General features: G+C 45.7%; 1 protein-coding gene across 1 annotated transcript in view; it reads left to right on the top strand.

Annotated features, from left to right (window-relative positions):
• Positions 1-23,922, top strand: part of abca1b (ATP-binding cassette, sub-family A (ABC1), member 1B) — a 42,426-nt gene that overhangs the window by 12,271 nt on the left and 6,233 nt on the right. Inside the window, exons 5-34 of the mRNA XM_083652291.1 lie at positions 52-255; positions 477-682; positions 1,083-1,259; positions 1,873-2,095; positions 2,743-2,964; positions 3,781-3,985; positions 4,945-5,058; positions 5,799-5,973; positions 6,507-6,638; positions 7,181-7,458; positions 7,952-8,175; positions 8,342-8,414; positions 8,915-9,168; positions 10,531-10,582; positions 10,856-10,984; positions 11,510-11,658; positions 11,838-11,962; positions 12,544-12,642; positions 14,093-14,282; positions 16,525-16,619; positions 16,725-16,863; positions 17,016-17,090; positions 17,941-18,110; positions 18,992-19,169; positions 19,561-19,676; positions 20,731-20,875; positions 21,101-21,224; positions 22,076-22,205; positions 22,961-23,087; positions 23,247-23,309. Of these exons, the coding sequence (XP_083508417.1) occupies positions 52-255; positions 477-682; positions 1,083-1,259; positions 1,873-2,095; positions 2,743-2,964; positions 3,781-3,985; positions 4,945-5,058; positions 5,799-5,973; positions 6,507-6,638; positions 7,181-7,458; positions 7,952-8,175; positions 8,342-8,414; positions 8,915-9,168; positions 10,531-10,582; positions 10,856-10,984; positions 11,510-11,658; positions 11,838-11,962; positions 12,544-12,642; positions 14,093-14,282; positions 16,525-16,619; positions 16,725-16,863; positions 17,016-17,090; positions 17,941-18,110; positions 18,992-19,169; positions 19,561-19,676; positions 20,731-20,875; positions 21,101-21,224; positions 22,076-22,205; positions 22,961-23,087; positions 23,247-23,309 (4,593 nt within the window). The remainder of the gene's footprint in view (positions 1-51; positions 256-476; positions 683-1,082; positions 1,260-1,872; positions 2,096-2,742; positions 2,965-3,780; positions 3,986-4,944; positions 5,059-5,798; positions 5,974-6,506; positions 6,639-7,180; positions 7,459-7,951; positions 8,176-8,341; positions 8,415-8,914; positions 9,169-10,530; positions 10,583-10,855; positions 10,985-11,509; positions 11,659-11,837; positions 11,963-12,543; positions 12,643-14,092; positions 14,283-16,524; positions 16,620-16,724; positions 16,864-17,015; positions 17,091-17,940; positions 18,111-18,991; positions 19,170-19,560; positions 19,677-20,730; positions 20,876-21,100; positions 21,225-22,075; positions 22,206-22,960; positions 23,088-23,246; positions 23,310-23,922) is intronic.

Genomic DNA, 23,922 nt, shown 5'->3' with positions numbered 1-23,922 from the left:
CTGTGAGAGTCAGAGGACTGACAGACGTTTGTCTCCCTGTCTGTCCTGCAGACTCTGCTGAAGAACAACATCACAGCCAACTTCTTCCATGCCCAGCTGGCCGACAGTGACTGGACCGTGGCCGACGTCTCCCGCTTCCTGGCCAAGAAGCCCGAGAGGGAGCCGCGGCCGGCGGGCGCCAAGGCCGCCATCACCTGGAGAGAGGTGTTCAATGAGACCGACCAGGCCATCATGAGCATCTCACGCTTCATGGAGGTCAGTATCCCTTTCCTAGACAGACAAACAAAATGGTGGTGATCCGTCTTCTACGGTACGACTCCGTGGAAGCTGTACAGCTTTATGGCGTACCGGGCTTCAGTAGCTCTGAACTGGTATCAAGGGAAATAACATGCACGCCCTAACTTGTTGTATGGGTGTGTGTGTTTGTGTGTGTGTGTGTGTGTGTGTGTGTGTGTGTGTGTGTTTGTGCATCACAGTGTGTGAACCTGGACAAGCTGGAGCCGGTGGCGACCGAGGAGCGGCTGGTAAACGCGTCCATGGCGCTGCTGGAGGACAGGAAGTTCTGGGCGGGGATCGTCTTCCCGGACGTCAACCCCAACGACACCGAGCTGCCGCCAAAACTCAACTACAAGATCCGCATGGACATCGACAACGTGGAGCGCACCAACAAGATCAAAGACGCGTAAGGGCACGCACGCACGCACGCACACAAGCACACACACACACACACACACACACACACACACACACACACACGCACACACATTTCCAAATGTACTAAATTGTCAATTTACAGGGAAGAAATCTGAAAATATTTTTAAGCAAGTGGGGAATTAATGAATTAATAAGAGAAAATCTTAAATTTTATTCAAACTAAGCTAACCCTAAGCAGAGCAGCTTCTAATGTTTTGTAGGATTTTTATTCAGTCTTAATTTTAAGTGCTAAAAAAAGTAGAATTGTGATCATATCACACTCATAACGTTCAGCACAGAAATTGCATTTTTCGTGACTATCGTGTATCAGTACGTGTCCATCCGGTTCTCATGGTAACAGAAGTGTCCCCTCTGTCCCCTGCCTGTAGTTACTGGGACCCCGGTCCTCGTGCCGACCCGTTTGAGGACATGCGTTACATCTGGGGCGGCTTCTCCTACCTGCAGGACGTGATCGAGCAGGGCATCGTGCGGGCGATCACGGGCACCAAGGAGAAGACCGGAGTCTACATCCAGCAGATGCCCTACCCCTGCTACGTAGATGACATGTGAGACACTGCTCTCTCTCTCTCTCTCTCTCTCTCTCTCTCTCTCTCTCTCTCTCTCTCTCTGGCTCTCTCTCTGTATCTGATATTCAAAAAGGAAGAGAAAAGAACATTTAATGGAATTTGATAAGATAGAATAGAATAGAAGACTATTGTTGACCAGAATCTATTCAGAATAATAACAAAACAGTAATAAACGGGCAATTAAACGGTGATAGTGCAAATAGTGAGCATTTACATTATATTAACAAAGATTTCACAGAATCTTTAAATCTTCAGAAGAGAAAGGGTGGGGGGGGGGGGGGGAACGAAGAAGAATAAAATAATATCAACAAAATCTGATGAAGGCGAGGGGGGGGGGGGGGAGTGCAAAGTCCTGACCTAAAAGCAAATCTCTATATATATTTTTATATTGAGTTACATATTATTGAGTTTCTAGGTAAAGCTGATTTCCTGTCTCTGTCTCTCTCTCGTTTGCAACTCAATTGAATTCCGTTAACATGGTTATTAGCAGTACGAGCAAAACATGTGAACAGGTGAATATTGCCCCCCCCCCCCGAGCAAAACATGTGAACAGGTGAATATTGCCCCCCCCCCCCCCCCCCCCCCCCCCCAGCTTCCTGCGTGTGATGAGCCGATCCATGCCTCTCTTCATGACGCTAGCCTGGATGTACTCGGTGGCGCTCATCATAAAGAGCGTGGTGTACGAGAAGGAGGCGCGCCTCAAGGAGACCATGAGGATCATGGGATTGGACAACGGCATCCTGTGGTTCAGCTGGTTCATCTCCAGCCTCATACCCCTGCTGGTCAGCGCCGCCCTGCTGGTGCTGCTGCTCAAGGTAACCCGCTGACTGATGTTCCCACGCAGGGCTAGAAAGTCTGGAAAAGTATTAAAAACAGGGTTCCCATGGGTCCTAGAAATCCTTGAAAGTGTGTGGATTTGAGGGGGAAAAAAATCAAGGCCTTGAAAGTCCAATAACGGAGTCTAATAACCATGCCATTATTAGACTCTGTGTCTTATTACATTATAATGCTACTACTGATACTTAAAATGACATAGACAAGACTGATACTTAATTGATCCCTGTGAGGAAACTGGATTTTTGCAGCAACAAATAGAATACACAAAAGAAAAATAGAATATAATTAAGAATAGAGCAGGTGGACATGAGTAAATATCACACAACTGATAATAGCAATGTGTCAGGAAGATAATTTGAATAGCAGTATGAAAAAATGCACCATTATCAGTGTACAAAACAACAGCAGTAGAGCATACAGAGACAGGAAACATGAATGAAATATAGGTATAATAATAAAATACACCATTAAATACACTAAATTATTTAGCACAAAGGTATCATGTCCTTTAAAAGGTGGATATCTCAACGAAGCTCTTCACCTCTCCTCCTTACGAAACCGTATTGTGTGATGTTGATGTTCATTTTAACGTTCAATAACTAATGTTCTTTCGAAATGTGTCCAGATGGGGAACCTGCTGCCGTACAGCGACCCGGGCGTGGTCTTCCTGTTCCTGGGCTCGTTTGCTGTGGTGACCATCATGCAGTGCTTCCTGATCAGCACGATGTTCTCCCGAGCCAACCTGGCCGCGGCGTGCGGCGGCATCATCTACTTTACGCTCTACCTGCCCTATGTGCTCTGTGTCGCCTGGCAGGACTACATCACCTTCGGGGCCAAAGTCTTCGCCGTAAGCTGAGCTTCTGATCCACCGTCCTGTCGTTATGTTATCGCATTAACAAGTTTACGTGTTTGTCTGTTAAAAAGAAGTAGAGACACTGCGGAGCGCGCCATCATTCAGAAACCACGCCCAAAACGGTGGAAAACAGAACCCCCCCCCCCAATCCTGGCGTTCTCCTATGTCGCGCGCATGGTTGTGTGTTGCACACAAAGTTACTCCAACTTACTTCCTTGACAGCTAGATCCACATTTTTCTTCTCGCCAATTCTCAATGGCTTCCTTGTTTTGCTCGGGAGTACAAAAAAACTTAAATTGGCGATTTCTTACATTTGTTGTCTGCACAGCCCCCCACACAACGGCTTTTAGCTATGTTTAATTCAAGGAATATGACGCTGGTGTATGGAAGTGAACGAGAGCTTTCCCCCGTGATGGGCGTGGCCTATTTCGTGCAGTGTCTCTATAGAATGTGCAGGTCCAGTTTTGAAAATGACAAAAAATGAAAATAGAAGAAGGAAGACGGATGTCCGTTCTGAGCAAACATTGATAATAATATTACAGGACAGGTTTGGTCGAAAAGGTGCGACTGTTGATTTTGAATTCCTGAGGTTAAAATACGTCAAACTTTCACCAAATTCAACCAAAGTCAATTATGAAACTTAAAGTATCATACATGATTTTCAACATTCATTCTCACCAGTTTACAGCCAAAATCCCTCGTAACTGCTATACTATTGTACTGGTATGCTGCCATATTATTTTCTGCAGCAGCATGTTGCCTCGGAGATGATCATAATAATAAATGTTGTCTCCCCTCCCCCTCGCTCAGAGCCTGCTGTCCCCTGTGGCGTTCGGCTTCGGCTGCGAGTACTTTGCCCTGTTTGAGGAGCAGGGTGTGGGCATCCAGTGGAAGAACCTGGTGTCCAGTCCTCTGGAGGAGGACGACTACAGCCTCACCACCGCTCTCATCCTCATGTACGTCGACTCCTTCCTGTACGGAGTCCTCACCTGGTACATCGAGGCCGTCTTCCCCGGTAAGAGATGCTCCAACCAACCACACTGATGAGCATCTGTATTAGACATTACTATAATCCGGTCATGAGATATCAGCAGTGTTTCCCCTACCATTCTACAGGCCTGGCGGGCCCGCCAGGCCAACGGCGCCCCCGCCAGGCCAGAAAAAGTATTGCAGTATTTTTTTTTCTGCTCTCCCCCAAATTTCAAGAAACCTTTATGGCATATTATTACAATACAGCAATACTGGTGTTGACAGTATTGACAGTAATAGAAGATGCCAAATCATTCAAAACAATAAGCATTTTGCTTTTAGGAGCATTGTGCCAGCGTGCGCCGCTGTTCCAAAACGTGCCAACGTGTGTCGTTGCCCGGGAAACGCACATCCCATAATACAACTGTTCGCATCGCATCCCATAATAGTATGATGATACTTGGGATGCCATTGCGAACATAGATGCGAACAGGTTAGCTAAAAGTTTAGCGTCGCCAACGAGGGCCTCTGCCGTTGCGGTCGAGGTACGTTTCGAAATCCCTCCAGGCCTGAAAACTTTTCTAGGGGAAACACTGATCAGTCATTCTTTTATGTCTTTATTTATGAAGATGTGCTGTTTGCCAAGTCTGATGAGATGAGAAGGGATGAAATGAGATGAAATGAAATCAGATTGAATGAAACAAGCAAATCGTAAACATGCCCCCCACCAGTGATGTAGTTCCACCTTTGGGTCAGTCCCATTCATTGTCAATGCTGCCCCCTAGCGGCACAAACTCTGACACTAACTAACTGTCGGAGACCGATCCATAGTCCCCCCTTTGGTGGGGGACAGTTAGTGAGGGACAATTAGATGAGATGAAATCTGATTATTAAATGAGATGTGATGTGATAAAAAGAATTGAGTTGATTTTGGTCTTGTCTTGTCTTGTCGTGTCGTGTCGTGCCATGTTGTGTCATGTCTTGTCTTGTCGTGTCGTGTCTCAGGTCAGTATGGGATTCCTCGGATCTGGTATTTCCCCTTCACCAAGTCCTATTGGTTTGGAGAGAAAGAGGGCCGGAGCGGTAAACTGCCTCAGGGCCGCAGGGGCAACAGAGGAGGTAAAACAAACGCACCCTCAGGCAACACTACATTTCTGAATCAGGTCCTGTGGTGTGAAAGAGGTGATAAGTGTGATAAGAGCTGCAAATTAGTTTTATGAAAAGAAACCAAGCCTCCATCACCCCCACGTGCATTTATTTTTAGTTAATCCAACCTCGTTTACAACTGCGACATCGCCTCTTCAAACACAAAATGACGAAATGTGTGTTCGACACATGAATTAGCGCCTGTGTCTGCACCTGCATTAGGGCTGTGAATCTTCACTGGCCTCACGATTCGATTCGATTCGATTACGATTATCGATGCATCGAGATGCATCGAGATGCATCTTAAATCGATGCATCACTTTTTTCCCCAATACATGATTTATTTTTTCTCACTTTCTTTTTTCTCACTGTGTGGCTACTTTTAAAATAAAAGTGCATTTGGAATTGCATTGTATTATGATCCATAATTAAAATAAACAACTGCATGTACTTCCATTATATTTTATTTTATTATTATTATTATTATTATTTTATTATTTTATTTTTTTAATAATCAATTTTTGACATTTGTGAATTGCTGCAGAATCGTGCACGTCCGCATCGCTATGCATCTTATAATCGATTATTTTTGACACCCCTAACCTGCATCATTGTTGGCAAAAATAGAGCCCCCAGTCTCTTGTTTGTAACCTACAAGAGGTTTTCCCGGTGCTGTGCAGACCGGTAAAGTCTCTCTCTCTGGCTGTTTGCAGCGGTGTGCATGGAGGAGGAGCCGGCTCACCTGGAGCCCGGCGTCTACATCGAGAACCTGGTGAAGGTGTACCGCCACGGGAAGAAGCTGGCGGTGGACGGCCTGACGCTCGGCTTCTACGAGGGACAGATCACCTCCTTCCTGGGACACAACGGAGCCGGGAAAACCACAACCATGTGAGTTTGATACAGAATAGCCTACACTACAGATACCACGAAGGACAAATAGACATACATTACACACGCATGCACGCACGCATGCACGCACGCATGCGCACACACACACACACACACACACACACACACACACACACACACACACACACACACACACACACACACACACACACACACACACACAGGGTCAGGTTCAGGACACACAAAGGATTACCCACTGGAGAAACAAGAGAAATAATAGACCCTCGGCTTGTGGTGCTCAAAGCGCCAACAAAAATGAATCTGGAAAAACTCAACAGCAATGTCCCTTTCCAGAAATCGTGACCCAGATAATCCACAAACCTTGTTGTGAGCAGTTTTATTATTTTCTTTTGACCAAACTACACTAGCTAGCTAGTAGCTAGCTTTCTTTCGACTGAACTATACCCGCTGGCTGCTCGAATGTTAATAAGTTAAATCTGTAGTGACATGTACTACATAATGATACACAGAGTTGGTTGAGTATGGTGTAGCTGACCTGTCTCTCCCTGCAGGTCCATCCTGACAGGCCTGTTCCCCCCTACCTCTGGGACGGCCTACATCATGGGCAGAGACATCCGCACGGAGCTGAGCACCATCCGCCAGAGCCTTGGCGTCTGTCCACAACACAACGTCCTCTTCAGCATGTGAGTCTCCCATCTTCAGCTGGGACTGTATCTGTGCATCGTGTGTCAAACATTGACATTTGATTCAAGTTAATCGGGTGTGGGGGATCGTGTTTGTTTTAGTAATACAAGTTTTTCAGTAACGCGTCTTTGTCATATAACTTTCTGGTTGCATTGTGTCAAGTACTGCAGTGGTTCTCAATGTGGGTCCGGGGACCACCAGGGGTCCTTGAGGGCATCCTAGGGCGTACCCAGCAAATTGATGAATGTTTAAACTTCATTATTTCATTTACAAGAACAATTATAAGGAGTAGGTGTAGCAGTTGTAGGAGAAAATCATATAAGATAGAAGAAGAAGAAGAAGAAGATGATGATTTTTGAGTCCGGGGAACATAATTTCATCAAATGGGGTCCGTGGCTTAATGTGGATTAAATTAGGGGTCCTTGATATGAAAGCGGTTGAGAACCACTGAAGTACTGAATGCTTAAACTTTGAAATGGACTGTTGGTGAAGCATCGTGGTCCAGTTCCTGATGCTCTGTGCGCTGCCTTGCGTTCCCCAGGCTCACGGTGGAGGAGCACATCTGGTTCTACGCCCGGCTGAAGGGCCTGTCGGAGGAGCGGGTGAAGGGAGAGATCGAGCAGATCCTGCAGGACACCGGCCTGCCGCACAAACGCACGTCGCGCAGCAGCACACTGTCGGGAGGTATGCAGAGGAAGCTGTCCGTCGCCCTGGCCTTCGTCGGGGGCTCCAAGGTGGTCATCCTGGACGAGCCCACGGCCGGCGTCGACCCCTACGCCCGCAGGGGGATCTGGGATCTGCTGCTCAACTACAGGCAGGGTGAGAACAGATGATCTGAAGGTTTGGACAGAAGATTCACACAGGAAAAGAAATAAATTAAAAACAATGCAATTTGAATTAAAGAGGCATCTAGGCCTTATATACCGGTATATTTTTTTTAGAAATATATTATATATTTAGTAGTAGTTATTTAGTTAGTAGTTACAATTTAAAGTTAGAATGCCATTACTCACTGACTTTTTTTTTTATCTATACACCGAGACTTCACAATGTTTGGTCATGGAGATTTGGTTTTAAAGTCATTGAAAAGTCATGGAAAAGTCATGGAAATCCATTGGTCAAAATGTGTTTGAACCCTGTATATAATAATAAAGTAATATAGTAATAAAAAAATGAATAAAACATGAATGATGTAATTAAATGTGCAAATGTAAATTCAGTGAAAGCCTCGTCATGAATATGAGTTTTGACAGCGTGATTTAAGGCAGTAGTTATTCCAGAGCTTCATAATGAACCCGGTATCACCTCTCAGGTCGCACCATCATCCTGTCCACGCACCACATGGACGAGGCGGACATCCTCGGCGACCGCATCGCCATCATCTCCCACGGCAAGCTGTGCTGCGTGGGCTCCTCGCTCTACCTGAAGAACCAGCTGGGCACCGGATACTACCTGACGCTGGTGAAGAAAGAGCCCGAGCCGTCACTCAGCTCCTGCAGGAACTCCTCCAGCACCACAGCCTCCTTCACCAAGAAGGTCCGCTCAAATACCACTCATACTGATACTACTGATACTACGACTGCTACTACTACTACTGCTACTACTATTACTACTACTACTACTACTATTACTATTACAACTACTACTACTACTACTACTACTACTGTTTAAGGGTTTTATTGTTGTTCCCTGTGTACTTCAGGAGGAGTGTGCGTCGGTCAGCAGTTCAGATGCAGGACTGGGCAGCGAGAACGAAAGTGAAGCTGCGACCATCGGTGAGTCTCCATCACATTCTGCTGCTGCACAATACATCACACACAGTACATCACACAGTACATCACACACAGTACATCACACACAGTACATCACACACAGTACATCACACACAGTACATCACACAGTACATCACACACAGTACATCACACACAGTACATCACACACAATACATCACACACAGTACATCACACAGTACATCACACACAGTACATCACACACAGTACATCACACACAGTATATCACACACAGTATATCAGACACAGTAATGCAATACTGATGACTACAACGTCAACGGGCTTGACATTATCCTCCGCCCATCCGCCAAATGCGGGTAGAATTTGGCAGTGGCGTGTAACACAGTCACTCTTACCAGCCACTTTGGTGGGTCTTCTTATCCATCGTGGCCATTCTTCCAGGTCTGAAAAGCTGAACGTCTCTTGAGTCTGATAAATTATCAAAAGAATGAATGTTAAATGTTCACATTACGTCTCCTCTCCAGAGAACGGCCCGGCGGCGTCCATCATCTGCGACGTCCCCTTCGTCCCCCCGGACGTGTCCCTGGTCACCAGCCTGATCCTGCGCCACGTCCCGGCCGCGCGCCTGGTGGAGGACCAGGGGCACGAGCTTACCTACGTCCTGCCCTACAGCGCCGCCAAGGACGGAGCCTTCGTCCAGCTCTTCAAGGACATGGATGACAAGCTGCCCCACCTCGGCATCTCCAGCTACGGCGTGTCCGACACCACGCTGGAGGAGGTGAGAGCACCACGCTTGTTACGGCGCTGTGTTGTCATCTTTCACATGCGTTTGGAGATACTGAGCTGTTATTTTCCCTTTGTATCCTGTGGATCCAGGGCTTTAATCCTCAATTTCAAGGGCTACATTGAGGAATTGGAATCAAGTTGATTACCTGAGTTGTAGTTTTATATAGTATTAGTATTTTGTTGTAGTTTCATTCATCTTTGAGATGTTACTAGTTTCCAAAGGCATTACCACCACAAAAGTACTGCCACAGTGGTTGCCATAATGGTTGGATTTCTTTCTGTTTGTTTGCTCCACCAAGATGGCAAATGAAAGCTGAGAATCCACAGATTCCAATGGTTTTAGTCTTATCGCTCTACGACCAAAACTCACTGAACTAACGGCCAAAGAAAAACACTTCCACTTACTGCTGTGAGTGACGCAATATTGTCCCTGGAAACTAGCAACTTCTGTCCTTTCAACAGAAAAACAAAACGCTGTCCTTTGATGCTGTGTTTTTTGCATCACATTCACAGCATGATAAATCAGCTGTGCTCTAACAAAATGTTCCATAGTGAACTGATATGATGCCTGGCAGGCAGCCTGCTACACCGGCCTATATCAATATGACCAGTGTTGAGCAAGTTACTTTCAAAATGTAATATACCGGTACTACATATTACTAGTTACTTTTATTTGAAAGTAATAAGTTACTTTACAATATTACTGTCTGTGTAGAGTAACTCGTTACTTATGACACTACCTTTGCATTACTTTCACCAAAATAACTGCAGTGGCAGAATGACATCGCTGCCCCAGAACCATCCCGAAAAATAATTTCAACCGTCTTGAAGTCAGTGTAAACCATCCAAAATTTGAAATGTTATCCTTTTCCTTTGTTATTGTCATCTATAGTGGTTGTTTGCATAAAAACACACAATTTGATTAGGAAAATGGAACTCAATTTGTAACTTGTGTTACTTGACAAAATAACTGGTATAATGTTAATGAAATCCTATCGGTAATAAGTTATATTACTGAGTTACGGCTAAAAGTAATATGTTACTTTTGTAATGAGATACCCCCAACACTGGATATGACACATGACTAGTTTTATGTGAACGCCTCTTTAAGTAAAATACTGATTTCTTTTCACTAACAGACTAAGAATCTAACTAAACTTCTTTCTCTCTCTCTCTCTCTCTCTCTCTCTCTCTCTCTCTCTCTCTCTCTCTCTCTCTCTCTCTCTCTCTCTCTCTTTTTTTTTTTTTTTTTTTACTTTTTTTCTTTCTTTTCTTTTCTTTACATTTCAGTAGATATTCAGTAAGAATCTTGGGAGGAAGGTTTTACATGTCGCCCTCTTTTCTTGTTTGGTAGATTTTCCTGAAAGTGGCCGAAGACAACGGAGTGGACACTGAAGTTCCGTCAGGTGAGGAGGAAACCTTACTACTGTAATAAGTCCAAATACAGATACTGTGTTTACACAGTTTGAGAAGGTAATGATACACATGGTGCAGGGACAATAGGAGTCTCAATCTGTAACACATTCTGTGCGTGTGTGTGTGTGTGTGTGTGTGTGTGTGTGTGCGTGTGTGTGTGTGTGCGTGTGTGTGTGTGTGTGCGTGTGTCTGTGTGTGTGTGCGTGCGTGTGTGTGTGCGTGTGTGTGTGTGTGTGCGCGTCTGTGTGTGTGTATGTGCGCAGACGGCACGCTCCCGGTGCGGCGGCGGAGGCGGACTCACGCCTTCGGAGGCTCGGACCATCAGAGCTGCCTGAGGCCGCACACCGAGGACGACAACGACAACGACTGCAACGACTCCGAGAATGACCCAGGTACACAGCATAGATAGACTGTATAAAGATATGGACGTCGCCACCGTGAGCTCTCCCATTGGTTTGTGGACCACGTTTTGAAACTAGCGATTGAGACCATAAAAATCGTGAGAAGTAGGGTCATTTTCCCATTGACTTCTATACAATCGGACTTATTTTTGCAGCCATAGACTGTATAAACGGGTCAGTTATATAAACATTCAGGCTGTAAACGTGTATTTCTGCTGTAAAGTTGGGCATTTTAACATGGGGGTCTATCGGGATTGACTCGCTTTTGGAGCCAGCGTCAAGTTAACCTCGCAAGCCAGGCTGGTTAGCGTCAAGCGGCCATTCGAGGACATTTTTCAGCCCCGGAGGTTCCCACTCGATTGAAACTCTATTTTTATGGAAAGCAACAACCGCACTCTGAACGCCATCTTCAGCAAATCCCTGCTCAGTCACAAACACAGTCACAGCTTCTCTCTGCTGTTTCCTCCAACATGGATGTTGATCAGTTTGTCTCCCCTGTCCGTCGGTGTGTTGCAGAGAGCCGTGAGACCGACTGGCTGAACTGTACGGACGGTAAAGGCTCGTACAAGGTGAAGGGCTGGAGCCTGAAGCGCCAGCAGTTTGTGGCCCTGTTGTGGAAACGCTTCCTGTACGCCCGCCGCTCCCGCAAGGGCTTCTTCGCTCAGGTGAGGACGGAGGGATCCGATTGGCTGCCGGGGGCCACCTGCATTTTGTTCAGGAAATAGTTCAACCGCCTCTCTCGACCCAATTTCCCCACACTTATTTGATATTGACATGCAGAGAGTTAAACACTCAGCTTAGTAACCCAGTCACGTAACTCAGATCTTTCTCTATGGGCTTGCAGATTGTTCTCCCTGCTGTGTTTGTGTGCATCGCTCTGGTCTTCAGTCTCATCGTCCCGCCCTTCGGAGTCTACCCGAGTCTGGAGCTGCAGCCCTGGATGTACGAAGACCAGGTCACCTTCATCAGGTAGGAACTGTCCCGACATATCATGCATGTTACAAATGCTGTGTTTCTAAAACGGATAGTTCCTCAGCTGTTGTAAAACCACTGTAAACCACGGCATCTTGGGGCTTGGGCCAAGACGTCTGCTTCATCAATGTACCAGAGATTTTCATCCGCCATTTATTTTCCCATAGACATTTCGTACAATCCTTGTAAAAATTGTTTTACTTGTTCAAACCAAACGGTTCAGCTATATTTAGAATCGGGGGAGACCATAGAACATTTCACTCCGTCCAAAACTTAAAAAACCAACATTGAAAAAAATATTTCCGTATTTTTTTTTTTACATTTTGGTCCGAGTTAAATGTTATGTGGTCTCTCTTGTTTCTAAATATATCTGAACAATTTGTTTTGAACAAGTACAACTATTTTTATAAGTATTTTACGAAATGTCTATGGGAAAATTAATGGCAGATAAAAATCTCTGGTACATTGATGAAGCAGGAAGCGACATTCACTGGCTCTCTATTATAGCCACAGAGACATTGATAAAGAAGACATGTTAAAAGCTGTACTCAGTGCCGTGTTTCTCGCCCGTCTCACAGTGACGACGCTCCAGGCGACGCCAACATGCAGAAGCTGCTGAACACGCTGCTGGACGCTCCAGGGTTTGGGACTCGCTGCATGGAGGGACATCCCATCCCGTAAGACCTCTCCACGCACTCATATTTACACATCTACACATCACAGTGAAGATCCTCTGATTCAGACTCACACTTAGAGCTGTCAATATCAGAATCAGAATCAGCTTTATTGGCCAAGTATGTGCACATGTGATGAATTTGACTCTGGTTTGCTTTACTCTCAAAGTACTCACACACAGAAAAAACGAAAGGGTTGCACAAGTTAAAACAGGCAAGGCAAAAGGGTCCATTTAGACATTATGATCTGATTCGATCTTGACACTGGGGAAAGGGGATTATCAGATATTTCCAATACAGGTGAGATATACGGTAATAGTGTCTTTAAAACCGCTGTTGCAGTAACAGAAATTCACTTATTACAACATCCAATTTCTCCACCGGGACTTTCTATAATATGGGAAATATGGGAAACGAGCAGCGTCTCTGTGATTGCGTTTGGTCGGCTGGGAAGAACGCAAATGATCTCGGCCGCTCTTCTGCTCTGAGTTGAAGTTTTATCAACGGGAGGTGTTCGAGATTCAAGATTTGTATTGTCACTCCGTGGTCCAAGTACGCACGTGTGAAATTCTTATGCTGTAGGCTCCGTTACAGACAAGGTGCAGTAGGTAAAACACAATCACAACAACGACAATAGTGCAATATAGTTAACTAGGGCAAACAATGTAAACAGTGTATGTAAAATAGAATAATAAGGTATTAAAACAGAATAAGATGGAATAGATATAAAAGTGTCCAGAAAGACTAATCCAGGTTTATTGAGGGTTTATTTATTGAGGAGTCTCGTAGCCTGCGGGAAGAAACTGTCCTGCAAGCGGCTTGTGCGTGCTTTCGGGACCCTGTAACTTCTCCCTGAGGGCAGCAGGGAGAACAGGCTGTTGAGCGGGTGGTTCGTGTCCTCGATGATCTTCCGGGACTTCCTGAGGCACCGCTGATTGTACACTTCCTGTAGTTTGGGCAGCTCACATCCTGTCACGTGCTGTCAGGGCGCTCCTGCAAAACACGAGGCGCTCAGCAACGCAAAAGCAGTGAGCAAAACGCTTCACTCTCGTTCACACAAACAAAACAAACGAACAGGCTCAGACGCAGGAAAGGAAAATAAAGAAAAGCATATATATAATATCGACACTCAATATTACAACGTCACGTTACAAGTCACCCGCCACCCCTAATCACATCGAGGTAGGCTAGAAACGGGTCCCAGATACAGTAGTTAGACATTTTTTAAGTGAGTTAGTTCTCAGAGACCTGAGTCTCTCCATCCGTATAACAGAGATCATGTCCGTCGGGGCCTAGTTTTTTAAGACATGTAAAGTTTCCTATCACAGTTTTGATTAAGACATGGAAATTGAAAAACATACTGCATACTTAATAGATTTCCCCCAGACCAACAAACAAAAAAGTCCCTGGTTTTACTGATGATCGTCTCCCCCTCTCCCTCCTCCCCCCTCAGTGAGGCTCCGTGTACGATGGCGGACGAGGACTGGTCGACCCCGGAGGTTCCTGAAAGCATTCAGCAGCTCTTCAGCCGGGGGAACTGGACCATGGAGGACCCGTCTCCCGCCTGCTTCTGCAGCGTTCACGGCAAGAAGAGGATGCTTCCCGAGTGTCCCGCTTCAGCCGGGGGCCTGCCGCCGCCTGAGGTACACCCCCATCCAGCCCTGACCCCCCAGCCTTGACACCCCCCCAAACCCAACACCCCCAAAAGGATAGTTCTGCATTAGGGCTGTCAGGTTCCCTTAAAAAGAAAAAGGAAAGGAGGTACGGTGGTGCAGTGGTAAGCACTATCGCCTCACAGCTCGAAGGTCGTGGGTTCGATTCCCACTTGGACCGATGTGAACACTGAAGGAATGCGTGCCCGTCCGCATGTCCTCGAGTGCCCACCGCCCGGGTGGGGTCGGCAAAATGGCCTTTCTGTGTGGAGTTTGCATGTTCTCCCCGTGCCTCCCGGGGGTCTCCTTCATATAGGAACCCCCTTCACAAAAAACATGCAACATCCTGGTTGCTTATACGGTTCCTCCTCTGATCGTTAACTCATTGAATGCCATGGACGTCCTTCGACGTCCAATTAAATAGTGACGTAGAGTGCCACGGACGTCCTTCGACGTCCAATGCGTTTTTTGACGGTGGGACGTCGATCAAAGCCTTCCGCAGCTCCTGTACAACTATAGTAGCTATTGGAGGTCTATAACCTATTTTACAGAACCCTTAGGTGGCGACAGTGCTCTCCAGATTACAGAAATGTCAGGAATACACAGCCTGAATTAGCCTTGATGAAAGAGAACCCGCTCATGCTGCAATCCAGAGCCATGTAGATTGTTCTGGCTGCAACTGACGGTGCGTGCGAACACAGTCAATCCGCGCACACAACTGAGTCCTTCTGCCTCTGTCTGTCTGTCAGCATAGTTTCTCCACATGATTAGCCGCTAGAAAAGCAGCAGCGCGACACTGAAAAGCCAAACCTTTCACTGCAGTCCGCGTGTGGCTTCTCCATGTTGCGCTGCCTGGGAGGCGGCGCTTCCCAGGCTTCCTAGAGACGCTTGGTGCGAGGCTGTGTGTTACTAGTGTGGGGAGGAGTTTTCAGCTGAGGGGGGGGGGGGGGGGGGGGGGGAGGGGGGGGGGGGCACGCAGGGCAGGACACAACTACACCACATCACTACATCAGAAAATATTACCGTATCTAGAGTCAGTGAATGTGCTTGAAATGCTGCATTTCACAAAAGGCTGAATATCTCAGCTTATAATTTGAAATGCCTGAAAACGCTGAAAACAACCTATCTTCTCCGGCTCATAACTAAAGAACGGAAAATGGTATCAATAAACTTTTTTTTGCTGATGATACAATAGAGTCTCCTTGTTCTTTTTGCGTGTTCGGTGTTTACATAGTAATATCACACAATATTCTGTGGGCCTCGAGAAATCACTGAAAACGCTCTGAAAACTCTGGCACTGGGAGCGTCCGTTCTCCAAAAGTGGCTGGCACTCAATGAGTTAAGGGCGCCTGTTCAGAGGGAGGGGAACTGGTTGGAATAGCGTGAACCTCCCACGTGCTATGTCCTACCGGTGAAGCTCCCTCGGGCAGGTGAAAAGAAGCGGCTGACTTGACTGCCCATGTCTCGGAGGATGCATGGAATCAGTCTCGGCTCTCCCCAGATCGGCAGAGGATGGAGTAGCAACCAGGATTGAGTAATCAAATGAGCACTAAAAACGGGGGATAAAATGGGATAAAAAAATCGGGAAAAAAAACATTTAAAAAAAAAAAAAAAAGAAAAAGGAAAAAAGTTGGACTATGAATTGACTGAAATCAAATTTGACGGAATCTCAAATATTAATGGGTAATACATGAAAGCAGGATGCAATGGATTTAAACAGAGAGGATAGAGATGATATCAGATCAGAGTTGGTTTGCAGCATGCACTGCAGTCTTCGTGTCAGTCGGCGTTATTCAGTTTATTGAAAGATGTGAGTTTTTGTTTGCTGCCTTTTGCTAAGAATCACGTGGAGGAGGAACCTACAGGTTAAAAACAAACAAACAAACCGATAAGATGTTTTTTTTTACGTATTCAATTGGCAGGTCGGGGTCCAAATTCTTTGCTTTTTTGACATGAAACTGAAATTGGAATATTGATCCAGCCTTTATCCTGCATTAAACACATCATGGATTACCATCAAACTAACACCAGTTTTGATTATTGATGATTACCAAGATAAAGGGGGAAAAAAGGAAAGGGATTGAAAGCCTAAACACACACAAAAAACAATCCTCTATGTGCAATGAGACTTTACTGCTGGCTGTAAATGGGAATCATGAGTCAGACAAGCTGAGTAGCAAGGAAGCCGAGTGAGGTGGAATTAATTCATGTGTCTCTGTGCTCCTGTGTTCAGACGAAGATGAGTGAGACAGACACTCTGCAGAACCTGACGGGCAGAAACATCTCAGACTACCTGGTGAAGACCTACGCTCAGATCATCGGCAAGAGGTAGGAAACACTCGCCTGTCACTTCACTCCTGTGAATCCCACTGCCTGATACCATCTGTGGGGAAGTATTGTCGCTTTTTAATGCCTGAATCTGCCTTTTCACAGCTTGAAGAACAAGGTCTGGGTGAACGAGTTCAGGTACGGCGGCTTCTCGTTGGGCGCCAGGAGCACGCAGGTCCTCCCGCCGGCCAATGAGATTGACGACGCCATCGAGCGAGTCAGGAAGATCTTCGAGCTACAGAAGGTTGGTTTTAAAGAGCTTTAACAGCAGTGACAGGTTTGATAGAGATTAAATGAAATCCCAACCACATCTGTTTTCGGTAAAGCTCTTTGTTACAGACTCGCCTGTAAAAAAAAATTTGACCAGAAAACAAACATGTATTTTGTCTTGTGCAGGGAGCAGCTGCAGACCGGTTCCTGGACAGTCTGTCGGGTTTCATGAACGGTCTGGACACCAAGAACAACGTCAAGGTGAGGAAACGCACATCCTGTTGTGTCAGATGCATCCAGCCTCGAGTTTGGCATTTTGACCGTCGCCATCTTGTTTGTTTTGGAGCCAGAAGCAGCTAACGTGAGAGGGTGAACCACAGTGCCGCCTGCTATTGGTCCGTGGTCGACGAGCTGCGTGTTCATTGGCCAGTCGACCTGTCAATCACGCCCCAAATATGCAATATTGTCTATTTGACTCTAAATGGGACCATAATTTACAAAATGAACGTCATGCTGTATTGAAGAAGACTTAAACTAGCAACTGAGACCATCAACTCATTAGGAAAGTGTTTACTGAGGTCATAAATCAAGTGAGAAGTAGGGTAATTTTCCCATTGACTTCTATACAATCTGACTTCCTTTTGTAGCCAATGGAGTCGTCTCCTGCTGGCCATTAGAACGACTGCACCGCCTACTTCATATGGGTGTGATTTTTCTAAGCAAGTGAATCCTCTGGAGAGATTACATTATGAATAATTAAAATGATAAATAATCAAAAAAACAAATTGATTATTATAGCTGAGAGATCTGCCCTGACCCTGCGGACTGCTAATAGTCTTTTAAAGTGATCGATACACACCTGAATTGATTGGATGCACTTAATTATTGAAGTGTTGATGGACAGTTTCAGCAGATACACAGAGACCAAGGCTGACTGTCAGCACTTTAGAGATTGATATGTTTAAGATGATATGTCCGCAGATATCGTTAAATGTGGTTTCTGTTTGTTCCGATTTTTTGCCCCAATTACTCTTGGTTATCAATTTAATTAGGGCTATCTGGTTAAATGAAGGTAAAAGTTGAATGTGACTGTCTCCATTCTGTCCTGCAGATCTGGTTCAACAACAAAGGCTGGCACAGCATCGGCTCCTTTATCAACGTGATGAACAACGCCATTCTGCGTGCCAACCTGCCCAAGGACAAAGACCCGACCAAGTACGGCATCAGTGCCTTCAACCACCCGCTCAACCTCACCAAGGAGCAGCTGTCCCAGGTGGCGCTGTGAGTATCAACCCACCCAATCACATCCAGATGCAAACCAGAGCAGAATACCTGTCTGATGCTGCTGATACTGCGTTCAGGTCACGTCTTATCATTTTCCCAGCCCAGTTTAAATGAACCCACGCCCGCTTCCGTATGATGAAAGTTATCCATGAACTGAGCAACAATTTCCCACAGTTTGACTTCCGGTTTAGCGATTTTAACCCTAACCCTAACCCTAACCCTGACCCTAAACCTAACCCTAACCCTAAAACAACCTGAAACAACCTAACCCAAAAATTGTTGCTGGCTAAAATTGTTGCTAGCTTTATCCTGCCTGACGAAAGCCTCGGATTTCAAACTGGAAAAACACATGCTGGCTCATTTGGAAACTTTTGTACGAAAATGCTTCACCAAAATGTGTTTCTGAAAACATTTGAGGCGAGAAATCAGCCATGCAGTTGCTGAATCCGTCTTCATTTTACATCGACAACGGTTAGTTTAAAAGTTTCTATACGAGTTTCGGGAGTTTCCAGAAGCGGCGAGTCACGCATCCTGTCAATTCCTTGAATGAACATTTGCATAGCAACAGGTGTGTCATCACTTTATTGTCCAATCACCTTTCATGGAATAATAAACTGTCATTTACAGAAATGACTTCAGCAGATTCTTAGAAAGCAGTCAGCAAGTGAGGCTCTTATCCTTCAAACCACGGCCATCGACTGCTTTACAGGAGCCAAACACATGACTTGCTGTCAGAGGTGTGGACTCGAGTCACATGACTGGCTGTCAGAGGTGTGGACTCGAGTCACATGACTGGCTGTCAGAGGTGTGGACTCGAGTCACATGACTGGCTGCTATTGAACAATGCATCTGAACCCCCTTCCCCCTCCCCCCTGCAGTGTCACCACCTCTGTCGACGTCCTGGTCTCCATCTGCGTCATCTTCGCCATGTCCTTCGTCCCGGCCAGCTTCGTGGTCTTCCTCATCCAGGAGAGAGTGAGCAAGGCGAAGCACATGCAGTTCATCAGCGGAGTGCAGCCTCTGCTCTACTGGCTGGCCAACTTCATCTGGGACATGGTGAGGGGGGAAATACTTTACATCACAATTTATTAAATCAAAAACGACCTGAAAGTAATTGTTATGATTAAGATTAAGGTGCAAAGGAAGCGAGTTTTATTCTTTGACATGTCGACACGCACAATTAATGATGAGAAAAGGTGAAAAGACAAAGGAAATGTGTACTTCTATGGTTTGCAACCACAAAAATCCAAGTCCAAGTCAACTTTGCACTCTGGCACCTGGAGATAATGCTGATTTTTCAAGGTTTGAAGGGTTTCATTATTCATGATTCAGAAGTCATGTCATGTAGGGAGTGTAATATAAGTCACTTGGAACTGTGCAGAATCTACTAGTCATATATTTCTGCTTTCCCCGACATTGTTGTTAACTTCCCCCTCTTGTGTTGCAGTGTAACTACATCGTCCCGGCCACGCTGGTCATCATCATCTTCGTGTGTTTCCAACAAAAAGCCTACGTCTCGTCCACCAACCTGCCTGTGCTGGCCCTGCTCCTGCTGCTCTATGGGTGAGACACAACACAACAATTTCAATTTACAAGGTTCCTACACAGGTCTGGAAAGTCTGGAAAAGTATTAAAAAATATATATAATTTCCAGGTCTTGAATAGTTTGGGAATTTCTGAAAAAAGTTCTGGAAAAGTATGGAACATGTTGTGGTTCAGGTCCGATACACACATACGTATAGCTTTTAAGTGGTTGTAGAGTCACTTGGAGTCCACAGTCTCTGTTGATGTGAAGAATAATGATCAGATAGAGGGATGCTCTTATTACCCAGCCGCTGTCAGCAGGCCTTATATCAAATACCCTGCACCAAAATCACATCCAGTCAAGAACATAGGGTCTGCACCAAAATCACATCCAGTCAAGAACATAGGGTCTGCACCAAAATCACATCCAGTCAAGAACATAGGGTCTGCACCAAAATCACATCCAGTCAAGAACATAGGGTCTGCACCAAAATCACATCCAGTCAAGAACATAGGGTCTGCACCAAAATCACATCCAGTCAAGAACATAGGGTCTGCACCAAAATCACATCCAGTCAAGAACATAGGGTCTGCACCAAAATCACATCCAGTCAAGAACATAGGGTCTGCACCAAAATCACATCCAGTCAAGAACATAGGGTCTGCACCAAAATCACATCCAGTCAAGAACATAGGGTCTGCACCAAAATCACATCCAGTCAAGAACATAGGGTCTACACCAAAATCACATCCAGTCAACAACATAGGGTATGCACCAAAATCACATCCAGTCAAGAACATAGGGTCTGCACCAAAATCACATCCAGTCAAGAACATAGGGTCTGCACCAAAATCACGTCCAGTCAAGAACATAGGGTCTGGGGAAAATATGGAATTTTAAAATGGAAAGTGTGTAGGAACCCTGGATTTAACAGCTTATGATATTCAGTATTGATAATACAGTATAACACTATGTGGAATCTCAGATATGTGGTGGAAAAACACTCTCAGACACCAGCTGATGATTTTGCTGTGTAACATATTAGTGTCCTGCATCATCCTCTGAACGGATGACTCTTCTTCTCCTCCTCAGCTGGTCCATCACGCCGCTCATGTACCCGGCGTCCTTCTTCTTTAAGATCCCCAGCACGGCGTACGTGGTCCTCACCAGCGTCAACATCCTCATCGGCATCAACGGGAGCATCTCCACTTTCGTCATGGAGCTGTTCGGCAACAACGTGAGTTACAGACCAAAGCAACAGAACCCAAAAAGAAAAGTCATGGATGTAAAATATGACTCATTTTCTCACAGAATATATCCCAGGCTGATATCGGTAATTCAGTAATTCAATTTAGGGCTGATATCAATATTTTCTGGATTGAAGCTGCTGCAATTTTTTTCGCCAATATTTGATCTTCACATTTTCCTGGCCAACATTTAGAAATATGTTTTGTGTTGTCAGGAGGTCGGAGGAATCAACGACATCCTGAAGAACGTGTTGCTGATCTTCCCTCACTTCTGCCTCGGCCGTGGCCTCATCGACATGGTGAAGAACCAGGCCATGGCCGACGCCCTGGAGAGATTTGGTATGTCCACACGCACGCACGTGCGCACGCATGCACACACGCACACACAAACACACACACACACACACACACACACACACACCCCTCCTCACGTCCTTCAACATTCATTTAAAACAATAGACCGTATTAAAACATGGACGTAGCTGCCTTAACGTCACCTATTGGTTTGCAGACTCCTGTTTTGAAGCCTCAAGTTTGGCATTTTGACCATCGCCATGTTGGAGCCAGAAGCAGCTAGCGCGAGATTAACACAGAGCTGCCCCAAAACATAGTCTGCTTTAGTGTCTATTTGACTATAAATGTGACCATAATTTACTAAATGAACATGCTGTATTGAAGAAGACTTGAAACTAATGAATGAGACCATGAACCCATTAGGAAAGTGTTTACTGGGGTCATAAATCCAGTGAGAATTAGGGTCATTCATTTTCCCATTGCAATCAGTGGAGTTGCCCCCTGCTGGCCATTAGAAAGAATGCAGGTTTAAGGCACTTCTGTATTGGCTTCACTTTTCAGTCGCGGAGGTTGCCCCTCATATAAAAGACTAGTGAGTTTGTTCGACTGTGATCATGACAGTGGGCTTCCTGTGTGTGTGCGTTCGTGTGTGGGTGCGTGCGTGTGTGTGTGTGTGTGTGCGTTCGTGTGTGGGTGCGTGCGTGTGTGTGTGTGTGTGTGTGTGTGCGTTCGTGTGTGGGTGCGTGCGTGTGTGTGTGTGTGTGTGTGCGTTCGTGTGTGGGTGCGTGCGTGCGTGCGTGCGTGTATGTGTGTGTGTGTGTGTGTGTGTGTGTGTGTGTGTGTGTGTGTGTGCGCGCGTGTGTGTGCGTGTGTGTGCGCGTGCGTGTGTGTTGCAGGTGAGAACCGGTTCCGCTCTCCTCTGGAGTGGGACATGGTGGGGAAGAACCTGTTTGCCATGGCTGTGGAGGGTGTGGTCTTCTTCATCATCACCGTCCTCATCCAGTACCGCTTCTGCATCAAGCCCAAGTGAGCACAGACACACACACACACACACACACACACACACACACACACACACACACATCCGCACACATGTGCTTAATGCTGCATCCATGTGGTGTCGGGGAAAAAAAAATCCTAACCATTTGTTCTCTCTCCAAAAAGCGGAAGCAGCTTCAACATGTTGTTTCAACACTCTGAGCAATACAATACAACACATCTTCTTTGTTGTTGTTGTTTCCACATTATTCATGAACACACAGAAGGCGCAAGAACGACTTCCCAACTCGGGAAATAGGACCATCCCAGGAGCACGTGAATGCAGCATTTGTCATAGGCCACACCGTAGTCTAGCTGTCGATAACATAAATATGTAAAGTCGGGAAGAGCCTCAGGATTCAATTATTTTATCCCCAATCAAGTTAGCAGAGGGCAAAATATGAAATACAGAGAGATTTACCTCGCGACGATAGGCTTAATCAGCATTGTGGAAACCCGTTTGCCAAGGGCTTGACTGTAAGGGACGTTCAGTTATAAGTTATGTAAAAGTTTCGCACTATAGCCAACAGATTGGTATAATGGTTGGTTATCTGCAAATTTGGCAGCTGTGGCAGCTTGTTGCTTTAATCTGGGTGTCAGGTTATATCTGTGCAACAGGGTGTAGTGAGTAAGGAGAGGGCCGAGGGTTCGATCCCTGTCCCGTCCCCATCTGAAGTGTCTCTGAGCAGGACAGTGCCAGGTCCAGACGGTGGGGTAACGCCTGTCCCCCTGTCTGTCCGCAGGCCGGTCAGTAAGCTGACCAAGCTGCCTCCCATCGGGGAGGAGGACGAGGACGTGGCCCGGGAGCGGCAGAGGATCGCCCATGGCCTGGGACACGGAGATATCCTGGAGCTGCGGCAGCTCACCAAGGTACAGCAGGGGGCGCTCTCTGCGCTCTGTCCCCACGGGACAGTCTGTCCTCCAGGGGACATGGCTCCCCTTCTGCCATGTCTTACCCCTGGCCTGACGGTCATGAGATGCCTGTGGCTTTGAAAGACCTCTAAAACTAACTGGCCTGATGTGTTGTAGGTGTTTAAGAGGAAGCAGAAGCCAGCGGTGGATCGACTATGTGTTGGAATTCCTCCTGGAGAGGTAAGACTGGATTTAAATAACTTTTTTTATTAATCAAATTTGGTAACAATTCAGATTAGGGAACAGGTATTATTATTATGGGTTTTACGAATAGTTTCATAATTTCTCCCAATAATATGTGATCCTGGCACCTTATAAGCCCTATACTGAGCAACTTGCGGCCCGCGATCTAAAGTGTTACCTATCATTTAAATACATTTTAATATAACATTTTTTATATAATGATATTCTATGCATCTTATAATTAAAACTATTTATGTAGTTGGACAGAGATGTACCAGACTATTCTGCTGCTTCCCATGTTATTATTTTTCTATCTTTATTCAGAGCTGAATTAAATCATTAGTAAACAACATTGTTGAAATCAATAAGGGATCATAACTTCCACTTGATCAGTGTGTTGAATTGAAACAGTGTTATGAATACGGTAGTTTGTCTGCATCCCCTCAGTGTGTTGAATTGAAACAGTGTTATGAATACGGTAGTTTGTCTGCATCCCCTCAGTGTGTTGAATTGAAACAGTGTTATGAATACGGTAGTTTGTCTGCATCCCCTCAGTGTGTTGAATTGAAACAGTGTTATGAATACGGTAGTTTGTCTGCATCCCCTCAGT

This window comes from Poromitra crassiceps (genome assembly GCF_964638095.1).
Source record: "Poromitra crassiceps genome assembly, chromosome: 15".
Classification (NCBI taxonomy): Eukaryota; Metazoa; Chordata; class Actinopteri; order Beryciformes; family Melamphaidae; genus Poromitra; species Poromitra crassiceps.
The sequence above is the reverse complement of the archived record's forward strand: the minus strand, read 5'-3'. Positions and strand labels throughout refer to the sequence as shown.